Genomic DNA, 13,302 nt, shown 5'->3' with positions numbered 1-13,302 from the left:
TATGCTCCTTTTCTGATCGTGCAGAGAGGGGAATCTCAGGTGCAGGGCTCATTTACATATGATTTGCATATTTAATTAGGGGCGGGGAGGAGTCGGGTGCTCCGATGTGCGCTCAGTTCCACGTTGATTGGGATGTACAAACAAAATGTGCTTGGACTGATGCGTGCGCACAGATTCATACAGCCACATGTTTCAGGAGGAAATCCACCAGTTTGCACATGAGGCCCCTGGTGACCAAACAGAGACAGTTGGGTTTTCCTTTCATTTGTCATCTGTCAATCAATGTAAGACAGAAAACAGGACAGCTGCAGCAGAATTAGAATCAACTTTATCACCCGTTTATTAACGACAACGTTACTGTTTGTTGTGACATCGTCAGAAGCTCCTGAAATGTCAGAAATGTGAGCAGAGCTGAGGAAACCAGCTTCTCCGTAGGTCTGAACTGGTGTTGGACTGTCCTTTTAATGGTCTTGCAGCCTCAGCTAGTGTTGGACTGTCCCTTTAATGGTCCTGCAGCCTAAGCTGGTGTTGGACTGTCCCTTTAATGGTCCTCAGACCATCCACTCCACCTCTTTGGAATCTCATAAACCAACATTATTTTCACAGAAATGAGACGCCGTCTCAGGGTGGACGTAGAGAAACCAACTATTATATTAACCAGAAGATGATTGGAGAACATCCAGTGCAGCAGGTAGTTTCACCTGTTCAGTCAGAGGAGGAGCTGATCAATAACCTGAAATAAATACATCCTTAATGAAAAGAGAAAAACTGTGCAGCACAAAACCAATGGAACCACCTCAGTGCAAAGTGCGCATCTGTAAACATCTGTAAACATCTGTAAACATCGAACAAGCTGTTTCTCTGTACAGTCTCAGCACGGTTGGACTGAATCCTCATTGAGTTCAGAGGCTGGTTGGGTTAGGGTTAGAGATGGGGTAAGGGTTAGAGATGGGGTTAGGGTTAGAGATGGGGTTAGGGTTAGGGTTAGAGATGGGGTTAGGGTTAGGGTTAGAGATGGGGTAAGGGTTAGAGATGGGGTTAGGGTTAGAGATGGGGTTAGGGTTAGAGATGGGGTAAGGGTTAGAGATGGGGTTAGGGTTAGGGTTAGAGATGGGGTTAGGGTTAGGGTTGGAGATGGGGTTAGGGTTAGAGATGGGGTTAGGGTTAGAGATGGGGTTAGGGTTAGGGTTAGAGATGGGGTTAGGGTTAGGGTTGGAGATGGGGTTAGGGTTAGAGATGGGGTTAGGGTTAGGGTTGGAGATGGGGTTAGGGTTAGAGATGGGGTTAGGGTTAGGGTTGGAGATGGGGTTAGTGTTAGAGATGGGGTTAGGGTTAGAGATGGGGTTAGGGTTGGAGATGGGGTAAGACCCTGACCCTTCAGAGGCGGGTTAGGTTAGGGTTAGAGATGGGGTTAGGTTTAGAGATGGGGTAAGACCCTGACCCTTCAGAGGCGGGTTGGGTTAGGGTTAGAGATGGGGTAAGACCCTGACCCTTCAGAGGCGGGTTAGGTTAGGGTTAGAGATGGGGTTAGGTTTAGAGATGGGGTAAGACCCTGACCCTTCAGAGGCGGGTTGGGTTAGGGTTAGAGATGGGGTAAGACCCTGACCCTTCAGAGGCGGGTTGGGTTAGGGTTAGAGATGGGGTAAGACCCTGACCCTTCAGAGGCGGGTTGGGTTAGGGTTAGAGATGGGGTAAGACCCTGACCCTTCAGAGGCGGGCTGGGTTAGGGTTAGAGATGGGGTAAGACCCTGACCCTTCAGAGACGGGTTGGGTGCAGCCCTCCTGAGGCGCTTTAAGCGACTGTTAGTGACGATCTGACAGAGTCTTCACAGTAAATCACCTCCCCAATAAGTCTCTGGAGCTACCCATCATGCTTTGCTTCCTCCAGTCATCAATCACCGTTGGACTCGGCGACCTTCTCGGCCAGGATCTCCTGGAAGGTGGAGAGCTGCTTCATCTGCTCAGTCTGCATCGAGTGTCTCCTCATTAGCTTCTTCTTCATCTTGAAGTCGGGGCCCCGTTTGGGTGAGGCGGGGGCCACTGGGACCAGGATCTTGGGTCCTGAGTGGACGGGGGAGGTGGGCTTGCCGTTGGCTCGGATATCAGGGATGGGTCTTTGAGGGTTGATGTTGAGTGGGGGCAGGAAGCCGGGTCTGGTGTGGGAGATGTGGTCCAAGAGGAGGGTCCCGGAACCACGGCGCTCTAGGAGCCCTGGAGGACGCCGGCGCATGGCAATGGGGGACACCGAGTTAGGGATGTTCTCCAGAGATTCTCGGGAAGAGCTGGTCATAAGGGACAGGGGGGAGGCGTTGTACCTCCTCCGCTCCACAGACACCCGTCCAGAGTCCGGCGACCCCGGGATAGACTCGGGGCAGAGGTGGGAGTCCGACTCGTAATGCTCCATCCGGGTCAGTTTGGGGTGAGCCAGAACCCGGGCCACTCCGGGCCCCGTGGCGTTCTCCTGGGGCTCCGGAGCTGTGTTCCTTCTGTACAGAATCTGGTGCTGCTGGACCTTGTCAGCCCAGGACGGAGCAGTCAAGGCTGCACAGTCCTCTGAGCAGGACCGGTCAATGGCTTTGGGCAAGCAGGGGTCATGGGTCTCGATGCTGTGTCGCCGGGAAACCAGAGGTCTGACTGGTTCTGTGATGGACAGACCGTTCATCTCCGTGATCGTCCTGCTGAAGTCGCTGGTGCGCTCCCCCTCCGGGCCCCGGTCAACCCGGTCCTGAGGAACCTCGCTCAGCACCGAGGGGGCGACCAGGCCCCAGGGCTCCGAGTTCAGCCTCTTCAGCAGCTTGCGAGGCGGCGGCCTCTTCTCGCCGGGAGGTCGAGCTGAAGGTAGAGGTAACGCTGAGGTGAGTGCGAAACTGAAGATCCCCTCCTGGTCTTTGCCCTCGTCTCCCGCAGGCGACGAGGTGCCGATCTCCACCTCGGAGGGCGACATGCAGGCCGGAAGCAGTTTGTCCACGATGCCCGGTGAGGGGGGCGAGTTGAGGTACTGTTTCGTCTTCTTGGTGCCCGACGGGGAAGTGTCGGTGGTGATGATGATCACCTCTTTACCTTTGGCCTTGCATGCATCCAGCAGCACCTGCAAGGTGTCGCGGTCTCCCCTGTTGATGGCGTGGACGAGGGCAGAAGATCCGGAGTAGTCTTTGAGGCTGGGATCGGCGCCGTTTTCCAGCAGCAGGGACACGATCTCCTTCCCCGCCCGCTCGGCGCAGGCGTGCATCAGCGCCGTGCGCCCGCTCTTGTCGGGGATGTTGGGGTCGGCGCCCTTCTCCAGCAGGTACCGAACCATCTTCTGTCGGGTCTGCGGGTCGTCGTAACTCGCCAGACAGGCGGCGGAGATGGGCGTCTCTCCGCGCTCGTTGCCCTCGTTGATATAGGCCCCGCCCTCCAGCAGCAGGCGGGTGAGCCTCAGCTTTCCCTGGAAGACGGCTTTGAGAAGGGCGTTCCCCTCGGTCTGCAGGGGTCCTCCATCTCCCATGATCCTTTGCCTCTCCTTAGACCTCCGGCCCGCTGGAAGCTCTCTCAACAATAACGGACCATCCTTCACGATGAATCACATGACCTGCGGAAAAACACATGGAGGTAAGTCCACCTGAACAAGGTAACTGGATGAAACGTTGACATGTTGGTATGAGATGGGTAGGGTTAGGGTTAGGGTTAGTTAACCCTAGTAGGTTAGTAACCCTTAGGGTTACCCTTAACCATAAGGTTTCTTCACACCTGAAAGACCTGAAAGTTTTCTAAATGTTCTATTACTGCTGTTTTGTGTTCTTTACACAACGTACCTGATTGGCTCAGTTTGGTGGGTCCCAGGACGGGTTCAGGACTGAAGAACTCTGAGTAATTTTCTAAATGTTTTATTCTTTTTACCACATTAAGCACAAACACAAGATGAATGTGTTCCACAGTTGCACATCAAAGGGAGGTTTCAGTGCAATCTGTTGGGTTCCTCAGCTTAGTTTCCTTTTATGATGTTTTGGTGTGTTGTTATTTTAACTTGTGATGTTTTAAAAAGTTATCTTTTTATACCTTTTAATTTTTATTATATTCAGTGCTTCTATATTCAGAGGATGTACTTCCTGTGGCAGCTGAAGAAATTCAACCTGCCCAGGACAATGATGGTGCACTTCTACTCCTCCATCATTGAGTCCATCCTCCCAGGACCCCTCTACCCAGGAAAAGGACAGAGCGCATCATTCGGTCTGCAGAGAAAGTGATTGGCTGCAACCTTCCATCTCTCCAGGACTCTGAGGCGGACAGGGAGGATTGTGGCTGAACCCTCGCACCCCAACCCTAACCCTGGCCGGAGGCTGCGGTCCATCAGGACCAAAACCTCACGCCACAACAACAGCTTCTTTCCATCCACTACCGGCCTCACCAACCAGGCCGGAGCCCTCTCTCCCCTTCCAGACCTCCAAGCTACATTAAGTTTCGGTGCAATCTGTTGGTTTCCTTAGCTAGGAAACTGTTTTTGAATTGGCTCTATATGAACGAATTGGATTATTTTATGAATAATTATGATTACAATTAATTGAATTCCAATTGGCTTGAATTGGACTTTATTATCTAAGTGCCTTGAGATGACATTTGTTGTATTTGGCGCTATATAAATAAAACTTAATTGAATTGAATTGAATTAACGTAGCATCTTCAGACCTTCTGCGTTACATTAATGCACAGTCTATATTGTATATATATATATATATATAGAGAGAGAGAGAGAGAGATTCTGTATATATATCTATATTGTTTGCACCAACTACACCAAGTCAAATTCCTTGTAAGTGAAAACCTACTTGGCAATAAACTTGATTCTGATTCTGATATAACTATAAATAATACATCAGCTGCACCACAAAATGATGCTCGGACTGAGGCAGCATTGTCTGTCTCTGTTCTTGGACACATCTTTGGTTGTTCATATGTGTGTTTCTGCAGGCTGCCCCCCCCTAGCAGGCTGTTCACTCAGCAGTGTGTGATGTGTAACGATAAACCAACACATCGCCAACATGCTGACTTCCTGCTGAATGAGTTCCATCTTCAGACGCTGAGGGCTCCCACCAATCTGCTGCCTGACTTTACCTGGAAATCACTGCTTTGTGCTGAAATTATGACTTTTTGTTTTTGTTGACCTGGAAATCAATGTTCCACATCCATGTAGTTACCACATATGGTCACAGAGGGCGCTGTTAGGGTTGGTTGTTACTTGTAGCGCCCAGCCAGTGGACGGCGCCTAAGATCCCTAACCCGGATTAATGGTGAGGTGTAGGTCAGGAAGGGCGTCCGGCGTAAAACGGGCCAAATCAACGATGCGAGATGGACTCGCTGATGGAGGGAGAGGCCGAAGGAAGAAGAAGATGCGGCCGTGATTGTGTTTAACAAACTGTTGTGAATAAAATAAGTTAGAAGTTCTGTTTCTGATTGACGCTTGGGCGCTGTGAAGAAAAACCTAAATTTAAAAAACAGAGTCAAAGTGCAGCATTTATACTATTAGGTTCATGTTTACATGATCATGTCAAATGTTCGGCTGTAATTTAAACAGATAATCTCCTCCGAGTTACCGAAGCAGCTTCTTTAACTTGGCCTTTAACAGTGCGTTCACACCGGACTCTCGTTACTCGTGCGAGTGTTGCCGCGGATGTAGTTGAATTTACTCGCCTCATTCGTGCGAGTAAAAAACGAGCGAATAGCTCAAGGGGCTATCCATTTCATTCTCTCATCAACCATGGCTGATATAAGTACCATCGCATCCTTGTACCTGCTGTGGCAGGTTAATTTATAAATCACCATTTATTAAATAAAAAAAACGTTTCCACACTAAAGTTGGTTATTAACACATTGAATACCGGCGGTTTTTACAGAATTATGTCGTAGAATCCCAGCGTTCTAAACCATTTTTTTTGACGTTTTTTGTACAGTCACAGCATATTATGTGATAGGGGCACTGAAACATGTTATGGCTCGTTTGAAAGCTGAGACTTTAAACTCTTTGTGGGTCAAAACTGCGTGTCTCTAGGTGCCGCCATTAGCGAGCTATCCTTAGCTAAACCAAGGCGGGTATCCACCAAAATCAACAACAAACTGAGATATCGGGGCTTTTATGAAACGTGCGCTCTTTCAGCCTGTCGCACTTTAGATACTTACATATCCGGGTCAGAGGATTTGCGTCGTGTCGCATGTTGCAAAGCTAACCTGTTCATAAGACCGCCTCCTTAGACTTGTCGCGTGTCTTCTTCTCCTTCTTGTTGTTTGTTTATGTTACTTTACCGCCACCCTCTGGAAACCGACACGTGCGATTGGACAAAATGCGGAAATGCACAACAATCAATGCAGCGTTATCAAAATTGTTCTTGAGTTGTCGCAAAGTCATTGGCGTGATGATCAAAATGTCCAGATGATGACACCAGATTTTGACTGCCATCTATGTCAGTTCTGTTCATCACATAATTACAAAAATCACACAGAATCTGCATTAGAATGTATAGATTCAGAATCCATAAAAAAACGTGAAAACGTATTTTTACCATGTGGGAGCCAACGCATGGGCAGTAAAAACGTAGTTTTACGTGACTTGGGAGTCAATGTGTTAAATAATTTAACATAGATATGTAGGCTACCCAGACAGACCAGTAGAGCTGACTTATATCTTATAATAACGAATGTACAATAATAAAGATTTCAGCTGCTCAGGTAGCCTGGCCTAAACGACTGCAGGGGGGCCTAAACGACTGCGGCCTAAACGCCAATGGCCTAAACGACCTGCTCCCGTGACATCATCCGGAGGTGCATTCAGCTCAGAGAATTTCACCGCCTTCTCCAGGAGTTGCGTCTGGATAACGGCCGCTTCCAGCGGTATTTCAGGCTCAGCAGGCCCCAGTTTGATGACCTGCTCGGGAGGATCGGTGCCGTGATCTCTCGGCAGGACACCAACTACAGGCGCTCCATTTCAGCTGCGGAGCGCCTGTCCATCTGTCTCCACGTCACTGTCGTCCAGAATCTCAACACTGATAGGCTGTCTGACGCGAATATTTCGCCAAAGTTGGATTTTCTGAACTCGCGCGGCGGCATTCGCCTCATTTACGCCGCCGGCTCGAATCTGCGTCTATTCACGTCTATTCACGTCTATTCGCGTCTATTCGCATCTATTCGCATCTATTCGCATCTTTGCATTGACTTTGTATGTAATCACGTCGCACGAACGATTCCGGTGTGAACGCACCGTAACCCTACCCTAACCCCACTAACCCCTCTGACCCCTCTATTCGTCTAACCCCCTAACCCCTCTAACCCCTCTATCCCTCTAACCCCCTAACCCCTCTAACCCCCTAACTCCTCTAACCCTTCTGACCCCTCTAACCCCTCTAACCCCCTAACTCCTCTATCCCTCTAACCCCTCTAACCCCTCTAACCCTTCTAACCCTTCTAACCCCTCTAACCCTTCTAACCCCTCTAACCCCTCTAACCCTTCTAACTCCTCTAACCCCTCTAACCCCTCTAACCCCTCTAACCCTTCTAACTCCTCTAACCCCTCTAACCCCTCTATCCCTCTAACCCCTCTAACCCCTCTATCCCTCTAACCCCTCTAACCCCTCTAACTCCTCTAACCCCTCTAACCCCTCTATCCCTCTAACCCCTCTAACCCTTCTAACCCCTCTAACCCTTCTAACCCCTCTAACCCCTCTAACCCTTCTAACCCCTCTAACCCTTCTAACCCCTCTAACTCCTCTAACCCTTCTAACCCCTCTAACCCTTCTAACCCCTCTAACTCCTCTAACCCCTCTAACCCCTCTAACCCCTCTAACTCCTCTAACCCCTCTAACTCCTCTAACCCCTCTAACCCCTCTAACCCTCTAACCCCTCTAACCCCTCTAACCCTTCTAACCCCTCTAACCCTTCTAACCCTTCTAACCCCTCTAACCCTTCTAACCCCTCTAACCCCTCTAACCCTTCTAACCCCTCTAACCCTTCTAACCCCTCTAACTCCTCTAACCCTTCTAACCCCTCTAACTCCTCTAACCCCTCTAACCCCTCTAACCCCTCTATCCCTCTAACCCCTCTAACCCCTCTAACTCCTCTAACCCCTCTAACCCCTCTATCCCTCTAACCCCTCTAACCCCTCTAACCCTTCTAACCCCTCTAACCCCTCTAACCCTTCTAACCCCTCTAACCCTTCTAACCCCTCTAACTCCTCTAACCCTTCTAACCCCTCTAACCCTTCTAACCCCTCTAACTCCTCTAACCCCTCTAACCCCTCTAACCCCTCTAACTCCTCTAACCCCTCTAACTCCTCTAACCCCTCTAACCCCTCTAACCCTCTAACCCCTCTAACCCCTCTAACCCTTCTAACCCCTCTAACCCTTCTAACCCTTCTAACCCCTCTAACCCTTCTAACCCCTCTAACCCCTCTAACCCTTCTAACCCCTCTAACCCTTCTAACCCCTCTAACTCCTCTAACCCTTCTAACCCCTCTAACTCCTCTAACCCCTCTAACCCCTCTAACCCCTCTATCCCTCTAACCCTTCTAACCCCTCTAACCCTTCTAACCCCTCTAACCCCTCTAACCCTTCTAACCCCTCTAACCCTTCTAACCCCTCTAACTCCTCTAACCCCTCTAACCCCTCTAACCCTTCTAACCCCTCTAACCCTTCTAACCCCTCTAACTCCTCTAACCCTTCTAACCCCTCTAACTCCTCTACCCTTCTAACCCCTCTAACCCCTCTAACCCCCTAACTCCTCTAACCCCTCTAACCCCTCTAACCCCTCTATCCCTCTAACCCTAACCCTAACCCCACTAACCCTTCCAACCCCTCTAACCCCTCTAACCCTTCTAACCCCTCTAACCCCTCTAACCCTAACCCTAACCCCACTAACCCTTCTAACCCTTCTAACCCCTCTAACCCTTCTAACCCCACTAACCCCACTAACCCGTCTAACCCCTCTAACCCTTCTAACCCCCTAACCCCTCTAACCCCACTATCCCCCTAACCCCACTAACCCCTCTAACCCCTCTATCCCCCTAACCCCACTAACCCCTCTAACCCTTCTAACCCTTCTAACCCCTCTATCCCCATAACTCTTCCCTAACCCCACTAACCCCTCTAACCCCCCTAACCCCCTAACCCCTCTAACCCCACTAACCCCTCTATCCCCCTAACCCCTCTAACCCCTCTATCCCACTAACCCCTCTATCCCACTAACCCCTCTATCCCACTAACCCCTCTATCCCCATAACTCTTCCCTAACCCCACTAACCCCTCTAACCCCCCTAACCCCCTAACCCCTCTAACCCCACTAACCCCTCTATCCCCCTAACCCCTCTATCCCACTAACCCCTCTATCCCCATAACTCTACCCTAACCCCACTAACCCCTCTAACCCCTCTAACCCTTCTAACCCCTCTAACCCCACTAACCCCTCTATCCCCATAACTCTACCCTAACCCCACTAACCCCTCTAACCCCCCTAACCCCCTAACCCCTCTAACCCCACTAACCCCTCTATCCCCCTAACCCTACCCTAACCCCACTAACCCCTCTATCCCCCTAACTCTACCCTAACCCCACTAACCCATCTATCCCCCCTAACCCTACCCTAACCTCACTAACCCATCTAACCCATCTATCCCCCTAACTCTACCCTAACCCCACTAACCCATCTAACCCTTCTATCCCCCCTAACCCTACCCTGACCCCTCTAACCTCTCTATCCCCCTTAACTCTACCCTGACCCATCTAACCTCTCCATCCCCCCTAACTCTACCCTAACCTCTCTAACCCCTCTAACCCTAACCCTAACCCCACTAACCCTTCTAACCCCTCTAACCCCTCTAACCCTAACCCTAACCCCACTAACCCCTCTAACCCTACCCTAACCCCACTAACCCCTCTAACCCCTCTAACCCTTCTAACCCCTCTAACCCCACTAACCCCTCTAACCCTACCCTAACCCCACTAACCCCTCTAACCCCTCTAACCCCTCTAACCCTTCTAACCCTTCTAACCCCTCTAACCCTTCTAACTCCTCTAACCCCTCTAACCCTACCCTAACCCCACTAACCCCTCTAACCCTTCTAACCCCTCTAACCCCTCTAACCCCTCTAACCCTACCCTAACCCCTCTAACCCTAACCCCACTAACCCCACTAACCCCTCTAACCCTTCTAACCCCTCTAACCCTTCTAACCCCTCTAACCCCTCTAACCCTTCTAACCCCTCTAACCCCTCTAACCTTTCTAACCCATCTAACCCCTCTAACCCTTCTAACCCTTCTAACCCCTCTAACCCCTCTAACCCTTCTAACCCCTCTAACCCCTCTAACCTTTCTAACCCATCTAACCCCTCTAACCCTTCTAACCCCTCTAACAGCAGAGTCTCACAGCTAAATGTGCCCGAAGTCGCCCTGAAACACTCCAACATAGTTCAGGACCCTTGCTCTTCAGCACAAAGGGACGCCGGCCCGTTTTAAAGTAAAACAGCATCATGCAGCCAGGTGAGTGTCAGCAGGGAAGCGCCTGCAGATAAACTCTTGTTGACATTGTTTCTCTGCTCAGATGCTTCTGAACTCCAGCAGAAGGAGGTCAGCTGTGGTGTTTAATCAGCTCTAAAACCCGCACAGATGGAAACTGAACATAAAGATGATAATTTTCTGCTGGCTGACTCTTCCTACGAGCCCACAGCTGCACATCCGCCTGACTTTAGAGACTCTGGGACTCTTACTTTTGGGAAATAATAAAGTTTTCAGTTCAGTATTACCCAGCGAACCATTTGGAGAAGCAGACTATAGAGATTTACTGAACCCTGCTGAACCATGCCGAACCATGCCGACCCATGCCGACCCATGCCGACCCATGCCGACCCATGCTGAACCATGCTAACCCATGCCGACTCATGCCGACCCATGCTGCCCCATGCTGAACCATGCTGACCCATGCCGACTCATGCCGACTCATGCCGACTCATGCCGACCCATGCTGACCCTTTCTGACCCATGCTGACCCATGCCAAACCATGCTAACCCATGCCGAGCCATGCGGAACCATGCTGAACCATGCTGAACCATGCTGACCCTTGCTGACCCATGCTGAACCATGCTGACCCATGCTGACCCATGCCGAACCATGCTAACCCATGCCGAGCCATGCGGAACCATGCTGAACTATGCTGACCCATGCTGACCCATGCCGAACCATGCTAACCCATGCCGAGCCATGCGGAACCATACTGAACCATGCTGACCCATGCTGAACCATGCTGAACCATGCTGAACCATGCTGAACCATGCTGAACCACTTCCTGTGTGAACAGTCAAAAGGAAGAGAAGCTTAACAGAAAAAGTCTGACAAACGCTTTGAAGGGTTAGTACCTGATCTAAGGTCAGATCAGAGACTGGCCTCAGATCATAGAGTTTCCTCCAACTCTCTCACAGTGAGACTGAAGACTGATCAGCAACCTCTGTGTCTTGAAGAAGTTTAGTCTGACCTGTAAACTGATGCTGACCCGCCACTCTGCCACAGAGAGCGTCATCACTTATCATCACAGCGTGGTGCATAAACTCACGAAGTTAGCTAGTTAAAGTTGGGAAAATCCTAGGCTGTTCTCTCCCCTCACATGGCCGACATCTGCTACCTTTCCAGAGCAAAAATATCACAAAAGACTCCTCCCACCCTGGTCCTCTTCCCTTTGAGCTGCTGCCCTCAGGAAGGTGAATTAAAACACACCAGCAGACTGTTACACAGTTTTCACCCAAAGGAATCAGTCTCTCAACCAACCAACACACAAACTGACTTTGACTTCCTCCATCTGTACTCGTCCACATCCAAAGCAAAGCGTCGTGGAGCATCTCAGCCTCCGGGCGCCAGATTCAGCCAGATTCAGGCAGAAATGTGCAGAACAAAGGGCAGTGCACTAAAAACAAGAGCTGACAGTTTCAAGGTTCACAAACTTTTCTAGAGTTGCTTTAAAGGCATAGAGGTTCAGCAGTTCTTGGAAGTTTGGAAAATGCAATGATTGTCATGTCTTTTAGTTTGGTTATGAGTTTAGGTCCTGTTTAGTTTTTAGTTTGGCCCTGTTTTACAGTCTGGTCAGGTTTCAGGTTTCTGTCATGTCTTAGTTTAAAGGTCCTGTTTAGTTTTTGCCATGTTTCTCCTACCCTGCCATCACCTTCACTCACTTCCTGTGTTTTTCCCCTCAGCTGCACCCACTCACCCATCACTCCCTCAGTATTTAGTCATCAGGTTTGTCTTCATGCCAAGTGAAGTTTGTCCTTTTGTTTTATCATTGTCATAATCACGTTTTTTCATAGTTTAGTTTTTGTAACGTTTGGAAATATCAGCATCCGTGTCCTCCCTTCTCCACGCCACGACAGCCCCAAAGGTGACAAGGATTTGGCCTCAGAACACTGACAGTGAGTTACTTCAGTGTATCTCAGCCATCTGAAGCATAACGTAACAATCACACATGTGGTCTGGTCTGTTTGCTGCCCCCCCGACACACAAAGTTCACACTCAAAGCTCATCTGGAGCGAAGGCTTGAAATGTGCCATCATACTCCTGATCTCATCAGCCGGTTCAGAAGGAATAATCAGTGTGGTCAGCGGGTGGCGCTGCAGGCTGTGATAAACAAAGCACAGCTCGCTGACACAAGACCTAAAGAAGACCTAAAGAAGACCTAAAGTAGACTTGGGCGGCCGTGGCTCAGTGGTTAGAGTCGGCCGTCCAATAACCGAAGGTTGGTGGTTCGATTCCCACTCACCAAAGTTTATTTCAAGTCAACAGACACCCACGCCCTTCTGCACAAAACCAGCTATCACCCCAAGCACACTTTTAAAGGTATAGTTCATGGTATAGTTAAGTCCCAGATCATCAGGTTCCACCATATCTCATCCAGACAGGCAGATTTACAAGACTCAATTTCCATACCCTTCAATAGCCTTAAAAAGCAAAATTATTCCAAACGATTCCTCCGGTACATTAAGAACAGCACCCTGGCCTCCCTCGTTCCCGTTCGCTCATCCGTCATCCACACCACCCCTCAACCACAGCCCCCTCTCCAAGGGCCCCGACTCGAGGCCTGAGAATAACCTCCATCAGTCTGAATCCGGGGACAGGGGATTATCCAGGACATTAGGCCACTGCAACATAGATCAATCAGAATCTTTGAACCCCAACCCTAACCCTAACCCTGACCCTTACCGTTACCCTTACCCTGACCATTACCCTCACCCTTACCCTAACCCTTACCCTTACCCTAACCCTTACCCTTACCCTAACCATTAACCTTACCCTAACCATTAACCT

General features: G+C 50.0%; 1 protein-coding gene across 1 annotated transcript in view; it reads right to left on the bottom strand.

Moving 5' to 3' along the window:
• Positions 1-316: 316 nt before the first annotated feature.
• ankrd34a (ankyrin repeat domain 34A) overlaps positions 317-13,302 on the bottom strand; it is a 16,241-nt gene continuing 3,255 nt past the window's right edge. The window contains exon 2 of the mRNA XM_075466432.1: positions 317-3,571. Coding sequence (XP_075322547.1) covers positions 1,892-3,487 — 1,596 coding nt within the window. The 5' untranslated portion in view covers positions 3,488-3,571 and the 3' untranslated portion in view covers positions 317-1,891. The remainder of the gene's footprint in view (positions 3,572-13,302) is intronic.

The sequence above is a fragment of the Odontesthes bonariensis genome, chromosome 5 (assembly GCF_027942865.1).
Source record: "Odontesthes bonariensis isolate fOdoBon6 chromosome 5, fOdoBon6.hap1, whole genome shotgun sequence".
Taxonomy (NCBI): domain Eukaryota; kingdom Metazoa; phylum Chordata; class Actinopteri; order Atheriniformes; family Atherinopsidae; genus Odontesthes; species Odontesthes bonariensis.
Note: the sequence above shows the minus strand (reverse complement) of the source record. Positions and strands in the feature narration are given on the sequence as shown.